At 48.9% G+C, this 20888-nt stretch overlaps 1 protein-coding gene across 7 annotated transcripts in view; it reads right to left on the bottom strand.

Moving 5' to 3' along the window:
- Positions 1-20888, bottom strand: part of TTC7B (tetratricopeptide repeat domain 7B) — a 255265-nt gene that overhangs the window by 38831 nt on the left and 195546 nt on the right. For 5 of the 7 annotated variants that reach the window (XM_047861696.1, XM_047861699.1, XM_047861698.1 and 2 more), the window contains 2 exons: positions 18246-18296; positions 9139-9279 (listed from right to left, as the gene is read on the bottom strand). In XM_047861696.1, coding sequence (XP_047717652.1) covers positions 9139-9279; positions 18246-18296 — 192 coding nt within the window. Of the gene's footprint in view, positions 1-9138; positions 9280-18245; positions 18297-20661; positions 20827-20888 lie in introns of all 7 variants that reach the window. The other 2 variants (XM_047861702.1, XM_047861697.1) reach the window with 2 other exon arrangements.

Genomic DNA, 20888 nt, shown 5'->3' on the forward strand with positions numbered 1-20888 from the left:
CTGGCTCCCGGAACCGAGAGCTTGTCAGGCCCTACGAGAATGCACTTGAACCGTGCAGGGCAGGCTCTGAGAGGTCACTCTCTGATGGGGTCCCAGGCACAGAGATTCTGTGCTGGTTGCTGGCAGCTGACAGCCTCTAACCGGAGGTAAGGGGTTGCTCAGGGTCATGGACACTTTCCACCTTTCTGAGAGCTCACACTGAGCTCTGACAGTCCCCTTTGGAATCACTTGGTTTGTCCTTGTCATTCTGTTGCTGTGGAACATGTTGGAAATAAAATCCCCTCTCTGCTTGCAAACTTCCCATGGTTCCCTACTGCAGGTGAATGTAACCGAATGTTTTTTGTTTTGTTTTAATTTTTATTTTTAGTTTAGAGACAGCGTGCATGAGGGAGAAGAGCACAGAGAGAGAGAGAGAGAGAGAGAGAGAGAGAGAGAGAGAATCTCAAGCAGGTTCCATGCTCAGTGCAGAGCCTGACATGGGGCTCGATCCCACGACCCTGGGATCATGACCTGAGCCAAAATCAACACTCAGATACTCAACCGACTGAGCCACCCAGGTGCCCCTGTAACCCAACTGTTTTTGCTCAGCATTCAAAATTAGGGCCCTGCCACCTTTCCGACTGCCTCCCGCGATGTTTAGTTTACGGTCTCACCCCCACACCTCTGCTTGTGCTGTTCCTTCTGCCCCAAATGCCCTCCCCGAGTGGCCATCTGTGAAGACTCCTGACTCTCAGCCCCAGCACACTCCAGCTGCACTTGCCTTCCCTAGACACCCCCAGGGAAGCCACCTCTCACACTCCTGTTCTTCCAGTGCCCTGTGTGTGCTCTGGGAAGCATGCACCCCAGTCCACCTTGTCCCATGAGAGCTGTGTGTGTGCTCGCTTTCCCACTAGAGGCTGTGGTCCTGGACGGCCAGTCGAGCTGCTCTGCCTTGGCGTTGAACCATGCCTTGCATGGAGGGCCTTCTGAAATCACTTGCTGAACCTTCTATGGGTGTTATCTGAAAGAGCTAAGCTCTGCATGTAAGGCTGAGGACTGTTTCTTCCTCAAGGTGAAGAGCTGTTCCTGGTTGGGGGACCCAGTGTAGATGCACTCACAGTCTCCCACAGGTCTGGTTTCCCCATTCATTCATTCATTCATTCATTCTTCTAACACTTGTCAAGCACCTGCTTCATGTCAGCTGCAACGTTGAGAAGTGGCTTACAACATGCCTTCCCTGGGCTCAGGGTTGTGCATGTTGTGCACTGTGCAAAGGTGCTGGGCAGAGGGGGGCTGAAATCTAGCCTGGATCCTGCTGGCAGGCTGTGTGCCTGCTGCAGGGCTGCATTTGCCCAGAGAGATGCAAAGTGCCTTCTCACAAATGTGCCTTCAGCTAGTTAGGCCTGTTCTCTGCGGGATAGTCTACCCGGAGGGGACACCTATTTTGGAACTCAGATAAAGGAGCAGCAGTATATGCTGGAGGCAGTTCAAGGGCGGCACCTTGTCTGGGTGCTCAGATCTTCCATTCCACCTGAGGTCTGGCCGACAGGGATGCAAGAAAAGACCCGTGTGCCATCAGGTGCTCCCCAATCATACAGGTCAGGTCTGCAGGCAGGCAGGGAGCTAGGCCGGTGGGCCCCCTGACCCTCTAAAACCATTTCCTTTACCCCAAACCCTACTTCCCTGACTTGCGCTTGGAAAACAAACCTTAGCAACTTGGTTCTGGGATAGCTCCTGCACATGGGGGGCCGAGGAGTCCCCATGGTGAGCACAGGGCATCTTCCGGAAGCATCAGGTGCTCCTAGAGCACAGCACCCGGACCACTGAATTCACTCTTTCATATCAAAGTCAGCACAAGGGCCTGATGAGTTTTCTGTCACCCTTCCAAGTCATGAAGGCCCAGGGGAGGGCTGCGCCCTTATCAGCTCTCCCCAGAACTGTTCTTTACTTTTCCTCCGGGGAAGGTCAGAAGTGAAAGAAGGCAGTGATTTTGTTTGCATGCATCGGTCCTAACCTCAGCTTCTCTGGGCCGAGCCCCAAGCTGGGCCTACAGTCCCCAGGATGAACATAGCCAGGGCCTTTCCTCCATGAAATCTTGGCCAGATGCCTCTGTCAGGGTCTCAGCTTCCGGATCAACACTTATTTCTGAGTTTCCGAGTGGCTGTGTCAACCTGTCAGGGGGGAATGCTTCCCCGGGTGGCTTGGTAGGGGTGGCAGGACGGGCTCCTCACCCTCTAGCTGCATCGGAGACACCTGACCCCTCCGGGCCCTGGCCCAGCTGTTCTCCTGATGCCTCAATCCTTCCCCAAAGCCCTCCGCCCCTTTGGCTGACCTTGACTCATCATTCAAAGAGAAAACAGAAGCTGGCAAAGCAGACCTTGAGCCTTCTCTTGCCACCACATTGACAAGCCCTCTGTTGTCCTCTGTGCCTATCCACTCTGCTCCTAACTGAGGGCCAATTCCTCTGCCTGCGCCCTGGACCCCACCACTCTCTTGCTTTCTAGAGGGATTCAGACCCCCACGTATCCTCTCTCTCTTCAGGGCAAGGAAGGTCTCAGTCTTGACGTGATCACTCCCAGCAGCAATCAACATGCTTCTGTGTCAGCCATTTGTGAAGCCCCCTAACTTGAACCCACACTCCTCCCCAGCTACCCCTCATTTCTCCCCTCTGCTGCATAGGGGCCCTTCCTGGAAGGATTAGGTACCCCCTGCCTGTCTTCGTCACCTGCCATCCACCCTGCAGCCACATCAGGAGGCTCCACCTCTGGCCCCCAAAGCCTCACCTGTCATGGCCGCCGCCAACTCCCATCCGCCACGACCAACAAATGCTTCTGTCTGCACCTCTTCAACCTCCCAGCAGCACGTCCTACCAGCCGTATCCTCCTCAATAACAGTGATTTGAGGAGTTCTCGAGTGCTTGCTGCCCACTGAACACTCCCCATGTGTTATGTGGTGTAGCTGTCACAACTGCCCTCATCTTCTGTCGGAGAGCACTAGGCTACACCCAGGTGACACCGGGATTTTCACGAGCCCGACTTCAGAGCCCTTGATCGTGCCGCACAGGCCCCTTGGAAGGAAACCCTTTCAGCTGCCACAGTGCCACCTCTCCGGTTCCCCTCCTGCCTCCCTGACCTCCCCCTCCTTGCCCTCGCTTTGGCTTTTCCCCTCCCGCCGCCCAAATTTTAAATGTGGGAGGGGCTTGGATCACATGCAGTCCTGTCCCTTTCCCTGCTCCCTGGACGTTCTCTTCCTGGGCCTTCCTATCACACCCCTTGGCCTTAAATCCTCACTCCCGAATGTCTGTTTCTAGCCAAAACCTGACGTGGAGGCTTGACTGTCCAGCTGCCCACGTGCCGTCTTCATTTGCGCATCCTCAGGCACCAGACACTTCCAAGTTCAAACACGACTCTGGTTTCCCTTCCTCCCTGACCCCAATGCATCAGTTCTCAATGCCCGCTCCCCCGCCACGGCTTCCCATCACAGAGAACAGCGTCACCAGTCACCCGCTGACTCAGGCCCCGAACACAGAACTCTTCCCAGATTCTTTTTTCTCCTTCTCCCCCAACTTCACACCCACCGGGGAGTCCTATGGATCCTGCTGGACAGTGCGTCTCAGGGCCCACCTCCCTCTGCCTCAGACACCGAGCCGCACCCTCTGTATTCCACTCTTTCTGTTCCCACCCGTCTGACCCTTTCCCCCTCCTGCCGGAAGGCCATCGGTAGCTTTTCAATGCTTTTAGGATTAAGTTAAAGATCTTAGCATGGCTACCAGGGGCCCTGCAGGACTGTGCCTCACCTCGGGCCACGTCGTTTCTTTCTCCTTAGGCTCCAGGCCCAGGGGCCCTGCCATTTCTCCAACACTCTCCGGCACCGTCTGCAGGCCTCCCGGGTGCTGTCCTGTGCCTCCCTGCCCGTGTCCCAACCACCATCAATCACTCCTCAGGCCTCCGGTCCCATGCCTAGACCTGCTCTGGCTCCCGGCTTGGGGCGACCTCTGTCATCAGTTCTCATGAGAGACCAACCCTGAGCCTTCATAGCACGTGGCACAATGAGAATTAATCTGTAATTGTTTTCTCTCACATCTGTCAACTCCATGAAGGCAGGGACCATGTCTGTCTTTACGACCACTGCCCTCCTGAGCCTCACTCTGACTGTGGCCCATAAACACGTGCCGGAAGACGTTGTGCTGAACGCCTGAGCGCCCACCCGGGGTTAGAGCGGGGATGCTGAATTCTGGCTTCTCCCCTTACTGGCCATGTAACATTAGGCAAGTGACTTGACAGCTGTGTATCCGTTTCTTCATAGGTAAAATGGGGTGATTAAGGTGTTTACACCTCAGAAGGCAATTAAGGCATATAAAGTTCTTGGAATAATGTCTGATACCTGGACAGTGCTTGGTAAATGTTAGCTACCTGTAGAATGTAGACCATTTAGTCAAAGCCACTCCGGGCAGGAGCAGGGGCTGGTTTGCTTAATCTAGACTGGCCCTGAATGGGGCTCGCCCGACCCCCAGGTACTGAGCGTTCCCTCCTGCAGGGGCTTTCTGTGCGGTGACCCATACACCACCCATCTGGGAGCTGAGGGCTATGCCACAGGATGACCCCTCCATCCTGCGGATGCAGACTTTGGGAGGCTGGGAGGAGCCTGGTAAGGGGGTGGGGGCGGGGTGTAGGCTGGGCCAGGGCCAGGGAATTCGTGAGAGTATCACCGCTTTAAGTTCCCAGCAGAAATCAGAAAATCTGATCTTGCACATCTAAGAATAGCCGCTAGTTTCAACTGTGAGAGCGCCAAAGTGAAAGCTATAATTATTAGTAAGTAACAAGCAGAAATTAACCACCTACCGCAAAGTCATTTTTAGCCGCCATCCCAACGTGGAAACTAAAAGATGGGCAACAAAAAGCTGCCGCCTGGTGTGGCAAAGGCTCTGGTTCAACCTGGAAGGTCTGTGAATGTGTGAGTCTCCGATGGCCAACCATCGGTTTGCCTCCTAAAGAAGTACGGTTCCTAGGGAAATGGGTTTTGCGGTACAATAAGCATCACGTGCTCTAACGGAGCTCCCCTGAGTCTGTCTCATTCCCCAGTAAGACCACAGAGGCACTTATTTCCATCTGGCCTGGGTTCTCCCACAAAGGAGAGGAGATAACCCCTTCTGACCTTTATAAGATGGTATATATACCAATGGCCCCAGAAGGTGCTTGGAACTTCTGAAAAGGAGACCATAAAAACGGGTAAATGTCATGTAAAGCCCGGATGCCATCAAGAAAAGATTGATAAATATATTTTTTAAAAACTGGCCAAAAAAAAAAAAAAAAAAAAAAGACCAACGAAAACACTAACAAAATAAAAACAGGGGAAAATATTTATAGCTCATATCACAGACACAAGGCAGATTTCTTTGGCACATAACATGTGCTTACAAATAAAAAAGGAAAGCTCAGTACCTAAGAAGATAAATGAGCAGAAACCAGGAACAGACGATTGAAATACCACTTTTCACCTATCAGACTGGCAGAGATCTAGAAGTCTGAGAGTTCGTCGTGTCGATAAGGATGCAGGAAAATGGGCCATTCACACACTGTTGGCGGGGCTATAAGTTGGTACTATTTTGTGGAAGTCAATGTGACCAAACTTATCAAAATTGAAGAGTGTATACCCTTTGGTCCATCAAGTCCATTTTTAGGAATTTATCTTACACGCAACATAGAGAGCAATAAATATTTGGAAGGATACTTACTGATGCATTGTCCGTAATGGCAAAATATTAGAAATAATCTGTTAACTAATGGAGTCATATAATGATTTATACTATGCAGCCAGGAAAAAGTGAGTAAGCGTTACATGTGCTGATGAGCAATGACCTCTGTGTGCGAGTGACAGCTCAGGAAAGCACACAGGGGACCTGCTAACAGAGGGTGCTGTGGGTGGGTGGCTGAGGCTCAGGGGCAGGATGGAGCCTTTTCACTCTCCATCCTTTGTACCTTTCCAGTTGTGTACCAGGGGAAGGTACTCTTTATTCAAAAATAATTTAGATAAAACTGTCACAGAGGTCCCAACAAACTAAGGAACAAAACACACACAACCCATGCTGGTCAGCCACCAGGTGTCCTGGTGAAGAGCTGGAGGTCAGAGGGAAGGGTGTGAACTGGGAGCGAGTCCCACCGCTCAGGAATGGAGGGACCCTATGTGGCCAAATGTCCTTGGTCTTCCTGGATCTGTGCTCCCTGCTGGGCCATTGGCCCATTCCTTCACAGGGCAGCTGGAGGCTCTGGTGTCCAATTCATGATCTCTTTGCCATTCAAATGGACATACCAGTGGCCCAGGGACCTGCTCATCCAATAGGCTGAAAATCGAAGGTTGTCTCAGAGTGACCTCATCTGCTAGCTTCGGGGGCCCCCTCACCATGGGCTCTCGTCATGAGCTCCCACTATACTCAGCTCACCAGAGAACACAATCTAGACAGGAGAGACCCACAAATGCCACAGTAACACCATGGCCTTGGGCGTTAGGCCTTGATCTAATTAGTTTCTTCCAAAGCTTGCAAAATTTACAGAATCTGGCAGTATTGCTAGGCCTGACGATGGAACCACAAATTGTCCAAGAGTCGGCATTGGGCAGGGCGGGTGGGGGCGGGGTGATTGGTCACTGCTATCTTGCCTCTGAGAGCAGTAGAGCTCAAACCACAGATGGTAAGGTCTTACGGTTAAGTGGAAGCTGTTTTCTCAGTTCATTCTGAAGTTACCTCTCCAAAGACTATATGAATATATGATCTTGACTCAAAGTCATTGCTTTGAAAGAGTCAATATGGCACAGACCCCATAAGATTCTAATTTACTCAGTGCATTCACATAACATAAGCACTATGAATATTCTGTCCAGAGTTTATAAGGCAGGTATGGCATTCATTTCCCACAGTCCAATGCCACCACCTAGTAGACTGTTTTGTTTCTAAATGTTTTTCCATTCATTTTTGAGAGAGAGAGAGAGAGAGAGAGAGAGAGAGAGAGAGAGCATAGGCACGTGAGTGGGGGAGGAGCAGAGGAAGAGGGGGACAGAGGATCCAAAGCGGGCTCTGCACTGACAGCAGCGGGTCGATGCAGGGCTCGAACCCACGAACTGTGAGATCATGACCTGAGCCGAAGTGGGATGCTCAACTGACTGAGCAACTCAGGAGCTGCCCTCCCGCCCACCCCCCCACCAACTTGTAGATTATTAAAAGCCACACCTATAAACTAACAACGAGAACTTTGTTCTGTGCTGTAAGCTGTGCCGATGAGAAGTGGATATTATGTGATCATGTAAAAATTCAAGGACAGCTCTAAACTGAATCTTCGCTACCAAGTTCTTCAATGTTCTCATCAGCAGCCACAAAATTCCCTCCCAAGAGTCACGTGGGATATGCAAAAAGGAACAGAGTCTGAATAACCGAATAAGGGGCAGCAAGCCAGCGGGAGAGGCCATTCTGGAACCCAGTGACCCTCACTCAGGTCACTGACTTTTCCAAGAAATGGGCAAGAAGAAGTGTCCCTGAAGTCAAGGAAGTTCATTCCAGCCTAGAAGGACTGCCTTCAGCTCTTCTGGTTTTTTTAGATGGTGGCCCTCCAAAATCCCAACTTTAATTCAAATTCAAAAGACACTTCTGCCCCCACACTGGCCCTGCAGGGTCAGCCGGTCTCTCCTGGCCGACCCTGACACTGAAGCCTTCCCTCTCTGCTCTCTGGAGTCACCGCTCATCAGGCGGCAGGATGGGACAGGTGCCAGGCCCTGGACTGGGGACTGGGCTCTTCTGTGGGAGAGCTGCATTAGTGCAGAGGAAGGCATTGCTGCTGTCCCCACGCCCTGAGCGCCAGCTCATCTAGGACCCGGCGAGAGGCCACATGCTGGCAAGCGTCTGCGCAGGAAGAACAATCAGCACATTCATGAATCATCCCTCTTTTGTACTTCTGCTTAGAAGAATGTAATTTGTTAATTTACGGGAGTTGTTATGGCTCAATTAAAGATGCCAACACAGAAGAGGCCGGCTGAGCTTGGCTCTGTGACCCGCCAAAGCCAGGTAGATCCGACCATGTTTCCAACAAAGGTCCGCCAATGGTTCCAAACAAGGCTCAACATCACATAATGAGCCTTGGCCAAAGACGACTAAATAGATGGACAACGGTGGGTAATAAGTACTTTCCTCAGCCGAATCTGGCCTTCCGCTGTGCACCCCGAGGGTCTAGCCTGGGAAGGCCCAGTTGGGGGTCTCGCGGACCCAGTGATAAAACTTGAGGAACAGAAGTTACCGTCTATACCCAGATATAAATACGGAAGGAAATCCGCAGCCATCACCTACCCGGAGCCTCTGTGTGTGTGGGGGGGTGCTCGTTGCTGCAATGCCTGCACGTGGGATTTATTTGGGGGATCTCCAGCTATGCGGCAGCAACCATGTGAAACTGGAGGTGGGGGGCAATCACATCTGCCTTCTGGGCTGGTTTCCAGCCCTGTGTTTGCTGCTACCCGCCCCTGCCTCTGCGGATTAGCAGGAGTGCCAACAGACAGGGGGCAGGGACATCGAGAGCGCTGCCCCTTCCCTGGCTGTGACGAAGACATCTGAGCCATCAACACACCCGTCCCCTCTCCCAGGGACCCCAGGATGCGCCAGGCGCCGCGCTCATCCACCCTAGGAGGCCGGTGCTATTACCCCCACTGTGCAGATGTGGACCCTGAGGGGGAGGGGTGAAGCTATTAGCTCCTGTCTACACAGCCAGTAAAGAGTAATGGACTTCCAGACTTCTGAAGCCTGGGACACCCTACTACGCTGTCCCCTGCAAAGAAAGCCTGGGTGTAGCTCTGGGGTCCCCGCTGCAGCACAAACCCTACAACCGCCACCGAGATCTCACCAGGACCCTTGGCATCCAATCAGAAAATTTCCGCTGGATGCCTGCTCTGTACCAGCCTCTGGGTCAGGGTATCGAGGCAGGGGACGGGGTGGGGAGATACACAGCAACTCGTGGTTCCTGCAAGGAAGTAGTGGCATTTTGGCATGTGACCACAAAGGCCGTGATTTCTCCTGATGTGGGGTTGAAGGCTAAATAGGCAAGTGCCCACAGGATGCTCCGGCCTCCGGCTCAGTCGTGCGGGTGTGGGTGGTGGGAGGGCCCACAGGTAGGGGCAGGGCAGTACCTGCATGGAGCCAGATCTGCGCCAGCGTCATCCAGGGGTGTAGTGGGCCCTGCTTGGGGGCGCTGCTCTGCAGAGAAGAGGCCACTTCCGACAGTGCCTGCTCCACTCTTGAGGCTGCTACTGACGTGGCGTGGACAGAGCCTGTGAGGGGTTTCCGAGAAGACGGCATCAGAAGTCAAAGGACAGACCCGACTGACTAGTCACCCCCCCCACACCCCCTCCCACACACAGACACGAGTTCAAGACGAACACACACTCCTTCCCCAGGACGTTTCTAAGTCTTATGTCCATAAAGAAATACGGACAATCATTATGGCCTTGAACCTGAGTTTCCATCCAAGGCTCTAGCTAATCTTTTAGTCAACATCCAGAGCACATGCCGTGGGAGGTGCTCCCTTGAGGAGCTCAGTCTAGGACAGCGCGAGTGTTGGGGGGGGACAGGGGTACAGCTAGACACAGCTATGGCGCTCATGCGGAAACGTGGCATAAATGAAGTGCTACAAAGGAAAGTTACAAGGCACCCCTGTCAGGGCCTAAACCTGGAAACTATCGTCGGGGGGGTGGGGGAGGGGGGTGTGCATTGGTGACTGGGGGAGGAATCATCCTTGCTTCCTGGGGATGGAGGCCGTTCTTAAGATGAACCAAGCCACTTGCCATTCCACTCCCTGGCTTTTGCAAGGCGGCTAACACCCCTGGATTTGGAACCACATTCTAGGACATGACTTAGGAGTAGGAGAGAGAGCACGCTTTCACCTTACGTACAAGCAGATGTCGGTCATCAAGGCTAAACTGAGGGAGGATGGGCTGTAGCAAAGGCACCTATGCTCAGGAGTTGCTACCTGCCTGACTCTTGGGTAAAATTTGTCCTAAAAGGCTATGGAGAGGTGTGGACCAAGCACATTCACAGGCAAAGGGAGTTGGCAAAGGAACTTCTTTTCGGAAATCAATTGACTCATTCCTCTTCGTGTGGCCCTTCTATGGGTCCTGATGGCTGGAGACCATCAGGGGCTTGGTCCTCACCTCTTCCCCCAGTTCTCTCCTGGAGATGTGGTTTCAGAGCTGAGAGAAAGGGTCTCAGTTATTTCAAGGTGAAAACTTGATACTTCTATCACTGGCCACATTCTAAATTTGAATTCATCATAAAGTGTAATATGTAGATAAACATGGAACCATCAACTTATCATAAGGATTCAAATAGTGATAATATATAAAGACCAATGCTGACTACTCAAATAAACGGAGCTGGTTATACTCTAGATAAGACAAAATTGTGAGCATAAAAATAATTTCTGTTGGGGCTTTGAAGTGCACCATAATTTATTCATTTTAAGAGTATTTGCAGCAATAGACTGGCCATCCGTTTTGCGTTTTGACTGTTCCAACATGAAGGAAACACAGATACCTCTAAATACACTCAAATCCTTCAGCAGGGATTTGGTGGAGGTGGCTTATGGGAGGTGGACAGAAACCAGGCCAGGAATTCACCTTCTGTGGATAATCCACACAGGGCACCCACGAGGACGAGCAAGAGGAGAGCCCCCCCCCACCCCCGCCACCCCCCCATGCCCTCTGTCCCGGGAAGGAAGTGAGTCCTGCAGAGTGAATGCAGCCACACAGGAGGAGGAACCGGAGGCCGAGTTAGAAGACATCAATCGATGCCATTACCATCCGGAAGACCTAATGAAGTTCAGCTAAGAACTGACTCTTGGGTAGACAAAGTGTGTCTGACTACTTAGAAAAAACAAAAACAGAAAAACAAAATCTAAACAGCAAAGTGATTACACTGCTGTTGATTTTTTTGGTCTCGTTTTGAACTTTGTCTTTTTTTAATGGAAAATAAATATTTTAACTTTGAGAACAAAGATTTCATATAGTTTTCCTGAGAGTTTCAGGAGCAGCTGTCAGTTAAATAAACAAGGTTGCCGTTGCTATAGTCTGACGTCACCACGGTGGCTTGCCTTCTCATTGACTGCCTTGAACAGTGGTTCTCAACCTTGGCTTCACATCAGAATTACTTGGCGGGGGGAGGGGTGTGTTTCAAAACCCATGATGTCATGGATTTTTAAACCACCCCCCACACCAACTGAGTCACTAACTCTAGGGATGGGGCTAGGCCTATTGTTAATCACCCAGGTAATTCCACCGTGCAGCTAAGACTGAGACCCACCGACCTGGAGAGACAGAAAAGCAGATGTCATTAATGTTTGGTCAAAAGAAGCCTGAAAGCATATTCTGCACACGCCAGGCAGCGAGCGTGAGTTTTCCTGCTTCCCTGCGGCCCAAGACTCTGGAGCACAGAGTTCCAGGAAGATCTTGTTCTTTAAAGAATATTCGTTCTCAATTCTCTTGGTCTCAGGATCCTTTTATAGACTCTGCAGAGTTATTGAGAACCCCTCAAGAGATTGTACTTATAGGGGTTATATATCTCTCTATATTTACCACACTGGAAACCAAAACTGAGAAGCGCTTCAAATGTTTGGTCATTAATTCATTACAAAATACAACAATAAACTACTACTGAAGAAAAATTCTACACATTTTCTAGTAGGTTCTATGGTTCCCTTGCTACAAGGGACCTGTGACTTTTGGAGGGGCTAATTTTGCTCTTTGGATTCACTGTTTTATTTGGTCTGCAAACAAATTAATCAGAGCTACTGTTAAAGTTCCTTCTCTTTGTGATATCTACATACGACCAAAGTAGCTAATTATTCACATAATAGTATGCTTCACTGTGGATAAGTTCTGGCAAATGATGACGGTAGTGATGATGAGTTTTAGTGAACATGGTGTAGCAGGCTTCAGGCACTCCCAACTAGCACTTTACATAGATTATTTCAGTTAACCCTTAAACAGTTCTGTGGGTCTGTGGGTCTGTGGGGCTGCTAACAATGTTATCTGCACGGTTTAGGGGACAAAATTGAGATTTCATGAGGTTATGAACTTATCCCAAGTCATACGGCCAGTGGGTGGCAAAGGTAGGGTTTAAACAGTAGTCTAACTCCAAATCTAGCCTCTAGCCTCTAAATCCAGCTCTGGAGCCACCTCCTCCAGGAAGGCTGCTGTGAGCCTTCCCTTTCTTCCCCCTGCCCCTCCCCTGTAAGAAGCTAGGCCTTGGTGCCTTGGGTCCTCGGTGCTCCTATACTCCCTAGGGGTGTGGCTATCACCGAACAGACCACACCGTTTCATGTTCAAGTTAATGTAACTGTCTCCCCTCTTAGACTGTGGTTCTGGAAGATAGGAAGCGTGCATTTAGGTGCTCTCAGGGGCTAACGACGCCAAGCCCGTGAGAGATACCTGGTAAAGGCCTGTGGAACGAAAAAGTGAATGAATGACTACTGTCAACAGGCACGTCACTGTCTGAAATCTGGAAGACAGTGGTTCCCTCTTTTGGAAAAGCATGTCTGTGTCCTCTAGTCTCCTTGACTAACAGTGGCTCCGAGGCCAGAACCTTCACGGTCTCAAAGGGTTTCTCAGCATGGCTGTCATCGCCTCCAAGCACCCGGACTGCAAATGAGTGTGGCACATAGTTAGATTAAAGTCACCTCACTCAGTGACTTTCTCCCATCTCTAATATAACCAAGCCATTTAAATATGGAGGGTAACGGAGGTTTCTCAGAAATATTTTTTTTTTCCCTTCCCAGTCAATCCCTTTTAACACCTGCTTCACAAGGGCAGAGACCCTTCACGTCCTAAACCAGGGATGGATATTAGAGGCTTCAGATATGTACTAATAATAGGTGACTGGTAACAATGGCAACATTATCTCATAGTTAACACCCACTATTCCTGGCAATAACACCGTCAATCAGATTCCTCCATTGGATTAGAATTTGGAGGAAAAAATAAATAAACACAATTATGAATCAGAATGGATGTATCTGATTAAAGAAAATAACCAAAACAGCCTGTATCTTACTGTCTCAGGGGACTAAAATGGTAAGTGCCAAAATAGATACGATATCAAAATAGATTTGGATTTATGTAGGTACACAACTAGAAATGCTAGTTCTAACCAACACTTTTTTTTAAAGCAACCACTTTCCTTCTCTCCAAAGTAAATGTATTCCCACAGCATACGTGGGGGTGGAAGGGATTATTACCCTCAGAGAAATGGACAAATTGAGGCTTAAAAAAGGAATCAGACGGAGGAAGGAATAGAAGACATATTTCTAATTTGAAATCCAAGACTCTGGAGGAATCAGCTCCCATATAATCAGGTTCCACAGGTAAGCCAGGGAGGCCGGCTGCTGTACATCTCTTATTTAGCACAGGAATTCGAGACGTGCTTATCACTGTCCTAACCTTGCAAGCTGAGCAGCTGTGGTGCTCCACCCAGTCCCCCAGCCACAGGGCACGAGGCCCTGAAAAGCCACCGCAAAACCTAACTGAACCGAGAGCTGACACAGGCAGGTGAGAATGTGCCCTAAAACCTGGTCCAGGTTCTGTGACCTAATTGTCCAAATGGTCCGGAAGGGGTGGGGGGGTGGGGATCAGATGCCCTGGAGCTGAGATCTGTATTTTCTCAAGCCAACTGCTCTCTCTTCCCTGCCACCAAGATGCCCCCAAAGAAAATGTGATCTTGGGCACCTCTTACGAAGGCAAAGTGTCCCCTGATGAACTGTTCTGATCCCTCCATCCCGGGTTTTCATCGGGGTTCTCCTTGGACCACCCTGTGTGTGGGGATGGGGGGAGGGGACGGCAACAGAGTGGCCCCGGGGGACTGAAGTGGACAGGCATCTCCCCACGGCTGAGAGGACTCAGGACCGAGGCCACTGACCTCAGGAAGCCGTGAGTCCAAGCTCTGAACCCCTCTGCTGACCCATGCTGCTATCATGTGCTGAAAACCCTGTTGAGAAACGCTGCCACAGACAGGACACTGGGAACAGCCAGCTCAAGTTGCTTGTGCAGCTGCAGCCTTTACGAAAATCCTTTTTCCAAAGCACGCTACACCTGTGGTCGACATCACACAGCCCTCCAACGTGGCAGCTGTACGCGAACCCCATCTGACCATTCAAAGGGATCTCGAAGGCAACCGTTTTGTTAAGCAAAAGGCACGATGAATGACGTGGCTTGGTTATGTTCAATGAGGCGTTATTTTCACAAGCATGGTCACTGAATGCACGGCCTATATTTATATTCCAGCTGTCCTTCTGACTGTTCTGGTGGCATTAGGTAAGCGGCTATGGTCTGAAGGGTGTGCCCCTCCCTCTCCCCTCCTATCTTCTCAGCGTGTAGCAGATAAACTGGGTCTGAGAAGGAACCCTGCCCCCCTAGTGACTAGGCAAGCATCAAAGTCCAGGAACAAGGGACAGGTGTTACACTTCGTGCAACGAAACTCGCTTATCGGAGAGTCAGTAGACACAGCTCGCGTGTGTTTGCTTGGGATCCGGGCTGCTCTCTGCTTCGCGGCCCCAGAATCAACTCAGATGCCTCACGTGTATGAATATGGGGAGAGTGATGGAGCATGGGGCTGTGCCCCAGGTCCCCTCTCTCTGCTGGTCACCCACATTCTCCCAAACGCTACAGTGGCAGATACCTGGCCTCCCCACAGTTTTTCTGAAAAGAAACAGAGCCACTCCAGTAGCGGGCACGCAGAAATCCTCCACGGCCAATGAACCCCTCTACTGATTTCCCCTTGGTTATGAAATGATGCAATATTATCTGTCAGTAGATTTCGTCCAGCTTCCAGTTTCTGAGAAGCTGTGCTCCCCCCCCCCCCCGAAAACAATTCCAATAAGAAGGAAATGGAAGCAGTTATACCTTCTTAAAGACCCCGAATACTAAATAGCAACCCTGAATGACTAAGCATTCTTGCCAGAGAGCTTTGCTTACAATTTTTCACTTTTAACAGGAAAAGAACGTCTGTTTCTCGAGATAGGGCTTGAAAGTAAATCAGTCCGACGCTGCAGACTGCTGGCAGCCGGGGACCTCACACCTGCCACCTGTGCTCTGAGACCCAGGTTGTCCTCGGGGCGGAAGGAGACAGCCCCTCCGTAGCCAGTGATGACTGTCTCTTATTTTTTGAAGGGGGAGGAGAACCCACTCTCACATCAACATTATTTATCTCTGTACCTTTTTTTTTTAACGTTAAACATGTTGGCTCCCCCCCACCCCCACCCCCGGCCCCGATTTCTGCTGGAGGTGGTCTTGCTTCTCTAAGGAGGCTGACTTGGGGCTGGGGTGGGTTCCCCGCTGTGCTGTGCGACGTGTCCTTCTCAGCTCCCCTCTTTGTAGCATGTCTGCTGGGGTGACAGGGGCGTGGGGCTCGAGTGCTCTACAGGCAACCGCCGGCCCTACCCACTTCCCATGACAACCAGGCCTCCTGCTTGTGGGTTCCTCCGATCAATAACTCTGGTCCCCATTCTGGGAGATACTTCCCTTTTTCACAGAGTGGGAAAGAGATTAAGACAGCCAAATAAATCAGGACAGCCAAACCCACGGTCTCAAGACGAGATCACAATTTCCAAGTGACTTTAACAGAGTATCAAGCACAGCTGAAACCTGACAGGATGTGTCTTCTCCTGAAGGGGGAAAGTTCTTTCCAGGGAAAGCTTTAGGGAAGGATCCCACTAAGGCAGGGAGAGACTGGGGGATGTGGTCACCAGTGGGCATGCGGGGGTGACCCAGCATGCTGCTGGCGGGTGCTGGCAGGGCCAGGTGGTCACACGGGAAGCGTGGAGGGAAGCCGTTCACAAGCATGCAGGAAGATGCCAGCTGTCAGAGTGAGCCGAGCCATGGCTCTGGGCTGGAGACAGTACCTTCTGGAGGACGACACCAGGCAGATGCTTTCATCGCCATCAGAAACCCTCCCTGTTGCATATTCATGAGGCTGTGTCTTTGCACTCGAGTGTCTGGGGAAGGCTGTGTTTGTCTTTGAATGCAGCTTATGGGAAAAGCCTTCCCGGTTTTGGGTGAGGGTCTAATGATTGGACCCACACTCCTTAACTTCTATCCGAGTGCCGTTTGTTACTGACTTGTCAATCTCCTGAGATTCTATTCAATCTTGTTTAGAGAAAGACACCACAGAACTAATTGGGGAGAATTAACTGTAATTTCATTAAAAGAGCAAGAAGAGGTTCATACTTGACTCATCAGGGCTGGAGTTTTTTAACTGCCACCCCTCAAAAGCAGTGGAGTCATCACTAAGAGTAACTTGTTCAAATACAGATTAAAAAAACCCCGACTTTATTCTGTTAAGCAGGAGCAGAGGGTGAAATAGACACCCAACAGACTGGTCATTTCCTGATCACGAGATACATTTTGAACTGTCAGAAAATGCAAGGTCAATAATAAAATGCTAGCCATAAGAAAAGGGGAAAAAACAATGACCTTGAGTTTGTTTTTCAACCTTATTTCATTCCAGGGGTTTGTTTATCATTAATCTGCTTATTCTCTTCTCCGGGTTACAGGTTCCTAAAAGGGGCGGCAGCTTGACCAGAATCAGTGATAGGAAAAACTGAGCCAAGAACCCAAGTTGGCGTTCTTGATTTGAGCATGTTCTTGGAGAGGCAAATAAAATGTCGACACACATTCTCCTCCAAGATAAGGACTGCAAGGGCACTCAAGAAGGGGGCTGCCTGGGGTCCCCGGGTCTAAGGAGTGGTGAGCAGCGTGGAGAGAGCCTTGGACAGTTGTGTCCCAGTCGGGCTCTTCCCACCTGGCGGCCACCTCGGGAGCAGGTACCTGACCGGAAGCTTGAGATCAGGAGGGGCTCCTGGCATACCATAAAGGCATGTGTGAACAGAAGAATTAGTAAGCTGACATCCCTACAGATGGGGAAACTAAGGTGGACTCTGATTAAATGAGTTCCCTGGGTTCTTCCACAGAAGTGGCCCTTGAACCTAGGTTTCCTGACTTTGGAGAGAGCTGGAATGGTTTCCACAGAAGATAGTTAAGTCCCTTGTACAAATGTATCGAGCCTCACTGTCACTAATATGGGCTGCCTGAAGATTTTAAGGTAACCTGACTTTCTGAAAATCAAATCTTTTTAATGTATCCGAGGAGCCTGATATTGAAAGAACCTTGGTGGTAAAACCTTTTTTTTTTTTTCCCCATGAAGAACCCTAATGTGATGACAATACCAAACATATCTCTTCTATTATGGACTTGTATTTATTTTAAAAAGTGTTTTATTTGTATTGACACTTTTAGAAGCCAGAAATAAAGTCACATCTAAGCTGAGCTGGATTTCAGAGGGGAAATCAACTCCCTGAGGGGTATATTTACTATAAGCAGTAAAGGCTCAGATCATTCAAATGCATTGGATCACCATATACGTGAACATCTCCCAGAATGCAGTGCCTGGAATGCTGATTCTACAGGGTGGGAAAAATGATGAAATTAGCTCAGGAAATTAGCTCGAACTTTTTTTTTAAACTGCAGGACTTCTCAGAGCCTTTAATATGCTAATGTGAACTGTCAGTCCCTAAGAGGGAGATGCAGTATTTCCCAAAAATATTTGCCCAGAGAGAATCAGAAGTCTAGGAAACATCCTCTGAAAGATGTGAAACTTCACTCCTGCCTTAAAAGGATACCACCTAAAGTATGAGTCCTACACCCAGGGAACCGCTTAGTCCCCTTTAAATTTTGGTAGGTGTAGGTTAAGTTTTATGGCATCTGTTTAGCTTATTTTAGGAAAATTCATGATTAGGACTGCTTTCATATGTAGCAATAATGGTTGAACTGGAAAAAAAATTTCCAGATTCAACTGGTTCCCTCTACCTAAAATTCACAGACGACCCACACTGGGGAGGCTGAGTGCCTCACACTTCCAATCAGGCCACTGGGGCTGCTGACCAATCCACTGCATGCCCTTACTAGGGCATCTTTCCCACACTGCCTCCTTCTGTGGTCCCTCCCAGAGAAGTGCTGCCTCCTCATTGCTTAAGCCCAAGCTGCAGCGGAATGCATTAGAATCTTGGGAGAGATGGGAACTGGGGGGGGGGGGGGGGGGGGGGGGCGGAGTGGGCAAGCACGTGGCAGCTTTGCGTCCATGTCATCTCAGCATTCCCAGCGGTCGACAACGACAACACACGTTCCGTGGTGGAGGGAAGCGTGATTCTGGAGGCCCTCAGAGAGGTTAATAGATAGATTGGTAAGCTACTTACTAACTGAAAAAAGGGAGGGGAAACCATGAAAGTATACTTCTGGAGAGTTGCCTTGGAACAACAAACCAAATCAAAAATTAAAACCAAGAAACAAAACATTTGAAAAATCAAAATTAAGGCTAAAAAAGCAAATAGAGTTCTAATAACCTTCCAACTGTTAAGTCTGGCTGTGTCGAATTAGATTTCAACTCAAGAGTGACACATGTTTTTCCACTAACAATGATTTTTTTTTTTTTTTAAACCAAAGAAAGGCCAACTGGGCATTCCTCTCTACATTGAAATGTTCACCCAGCACATGAAAGCTGACCGATTCATGTAATGTGTTTTGTTTCCAGGGCAGGAAATTCCAAAGGGAAGGGAAAAATAATCACACAAGCACTTTTCAGATCTTTCCACCACTAACCCTAATCATGATTCCAATACTTTGTAGACCTCGGCTAGTTTTTGCTCCTATGAAGTCAAAGGAGTGGGGAGACATTCGTAGAACTTGGGGCCTTGGCTATCCCTCCTAACGAAAGGAGCTGGGATTCAAATTCATTACAGTTTTAATCAATAAATTTTACATTTATCAGTAATGTGTGGTATGTTTTCCTCTTCTCTAATGAAATGTTGTATCTATGGAGGAGAAAGAGTCTTGGGCACATCGGTCTTGGTCTAAAACACCTGGTTACTGGCTAGGCACTCTCTAAGGATGGGAAAACGGCTCGGGGTTTCACAAAGAATAAACAGTTGAGTCCTTCGTGGAATACAGCACATTCAGCAGAAAGCCCAGTGGGGGGCTCATCACCCTAAAAATTCACTAATTCATCTGATATCTAGTGCTTCACTGAAGAGTCAGGACTTCAACCTTATAAAGTCTAAAGGAACACAGGGATCCTCGGGATGGTGTTGACAGAGGTGGGTTTGCCGTATAACAGGAGAGGACGGGCCAGTGGGAATGTATTCTAGAATGGTAAGATCCCATTTTAAGACCAAAAAACTGGGCAACAGTCAATGTGAAAAAAACAGCTTTTCTGGAAAAAACTGAAGGTGGCAATTGCCTGGAGGCATTGTATTAAGAGACAATGCCTATTTTAAGAAGTGGGTTAAAAACAACATAAGCAGTTTATAAACATTATCTTCATCTTGCGTTTCATAAAGCTGGGATTGCCACGAAAGCAAAGTTGAGCACACTTACTACACAGATAAGTAGAGCCAGAGTGTTTCCTGGTTTGGATGATTTATTTTAGATGATAGCCTCATTTCTGCCCCGGCTTTGTGCGTGTGTGAGTTTAACACAGCAGCTTTACCATCCAAACGATGAGCACATTAGAGGAAGCAGTTCTCTCTGACAGCGCCTCCCCTCAGGGGCTTTTGTTCTGCATATAACTGAGCATCTGGGACAAAGATGAGCCCTTCTAAATTATGGATACAGAGATTAAATTTTCTGGCAGTGCTTTGGGCAAAGTGGATGTTAAATAAATAAGTGAAAGGAAGCAAGGCTGTACCTCCTGGGGGGAGACCCACAGTTGGGTCCCATCTAAGGACCTTACCGCCCAGGGTTTCATTTTAGTACAGGAATCTCTCTCTCTCTCTCTCTCTCTCTCTCTCTCTCTTTTTAATGGACAGGTCCCCAAACACTGTAAAAGAGACTTTCAAATTTCTGTATTATTTAAAAGCAAGATCAGATTAAAATACCATCCAATTTCCCTACATGATTTCATGGGTTTTCACCCAAACCCTACATTTTCCTTCCTAGCAAATGGAAAACAATTTATACCGTTGCTTCCCAAGATGTGGTGACCCAAGATGTGGGCTTTGGAATCCCAAGTGGGTATTCTGTAAATCCAGGTGCCTGGGCTCCAGCTCAGGCCTACTGAGTCATAAGCTATAGGGATGGGGTTCAGGGGATCTGTGGTTCTTAAAGCTCTTCGTGTGCTTTTGACGGACAGTAAGTAAAGTTTGAGAACCACAAACTTAAAGGGCATACGACCATTATCTTTAGGATATCACCTTGATCACTGTATGCTTGTCGAATTAATTTCTAAATAGAAAATCAGAAATACACATAAATAAGTTATTGGCAAAATGTTCTAATTTGCCTTTTTTAAAAATAGCGTTTTTACGCATTAACATTAACTCCAGGAAAGCATACAAGTAACCAAGGACAGGACGTAATTGTCTAGAAAAGCTTCTGTTTATTCTGCTCAAAACAGGTTTCCTTTCCTTTTCAAAGAGGAGGTTGGAACTTGGGCACCAATGTCTCTTTCTGCCCCAAACAGCTCTTGGATTTTTTAAATTAGCAAGATTTTCCCCTCAGATAAATTTGATGGGAGTTTCCTATTCAGCTTATCAGTTAGGAAGATTATCAGAAAATGAAACATCAGGCAAATGAAGCAGGTCTAACAAGAAAGGAAAAACCATAAAGCATGTTTACACAGAGAGGGCTCCTGGCGGGGACCTGGGTCATTGAATGAATGAGCTGCAGGGGGCCACACAAAGGTGTCAGGTTTGGGAGGAGAATGAAGATGAGGAGATACAAACAGGTGGAGAGGAGATTCGGTTCTTGAAAGAGAAGAGGAGGAGGAGGAGGAATCTGACACTAAAAAAGTGAAAGAGAAAAAAAAAAGGATAAAGGCAAAAAAAGCTTTAGAAACACAAAGG

This window comes from Prionailurus viverrinus, chromosome B3, assembly GCF_022837055.1.
Source record: "Prionailurus viverrinus isolate Anna chromosome B3, UM_Priviv_1.0, whole genome shotgun sequence".
Lineage (NCBI taxonomy): Eukaryota > Metazoa > Chordata > Mammalia > Carnivora > Felidae > Prionailurus > Prionailurus viverrinus.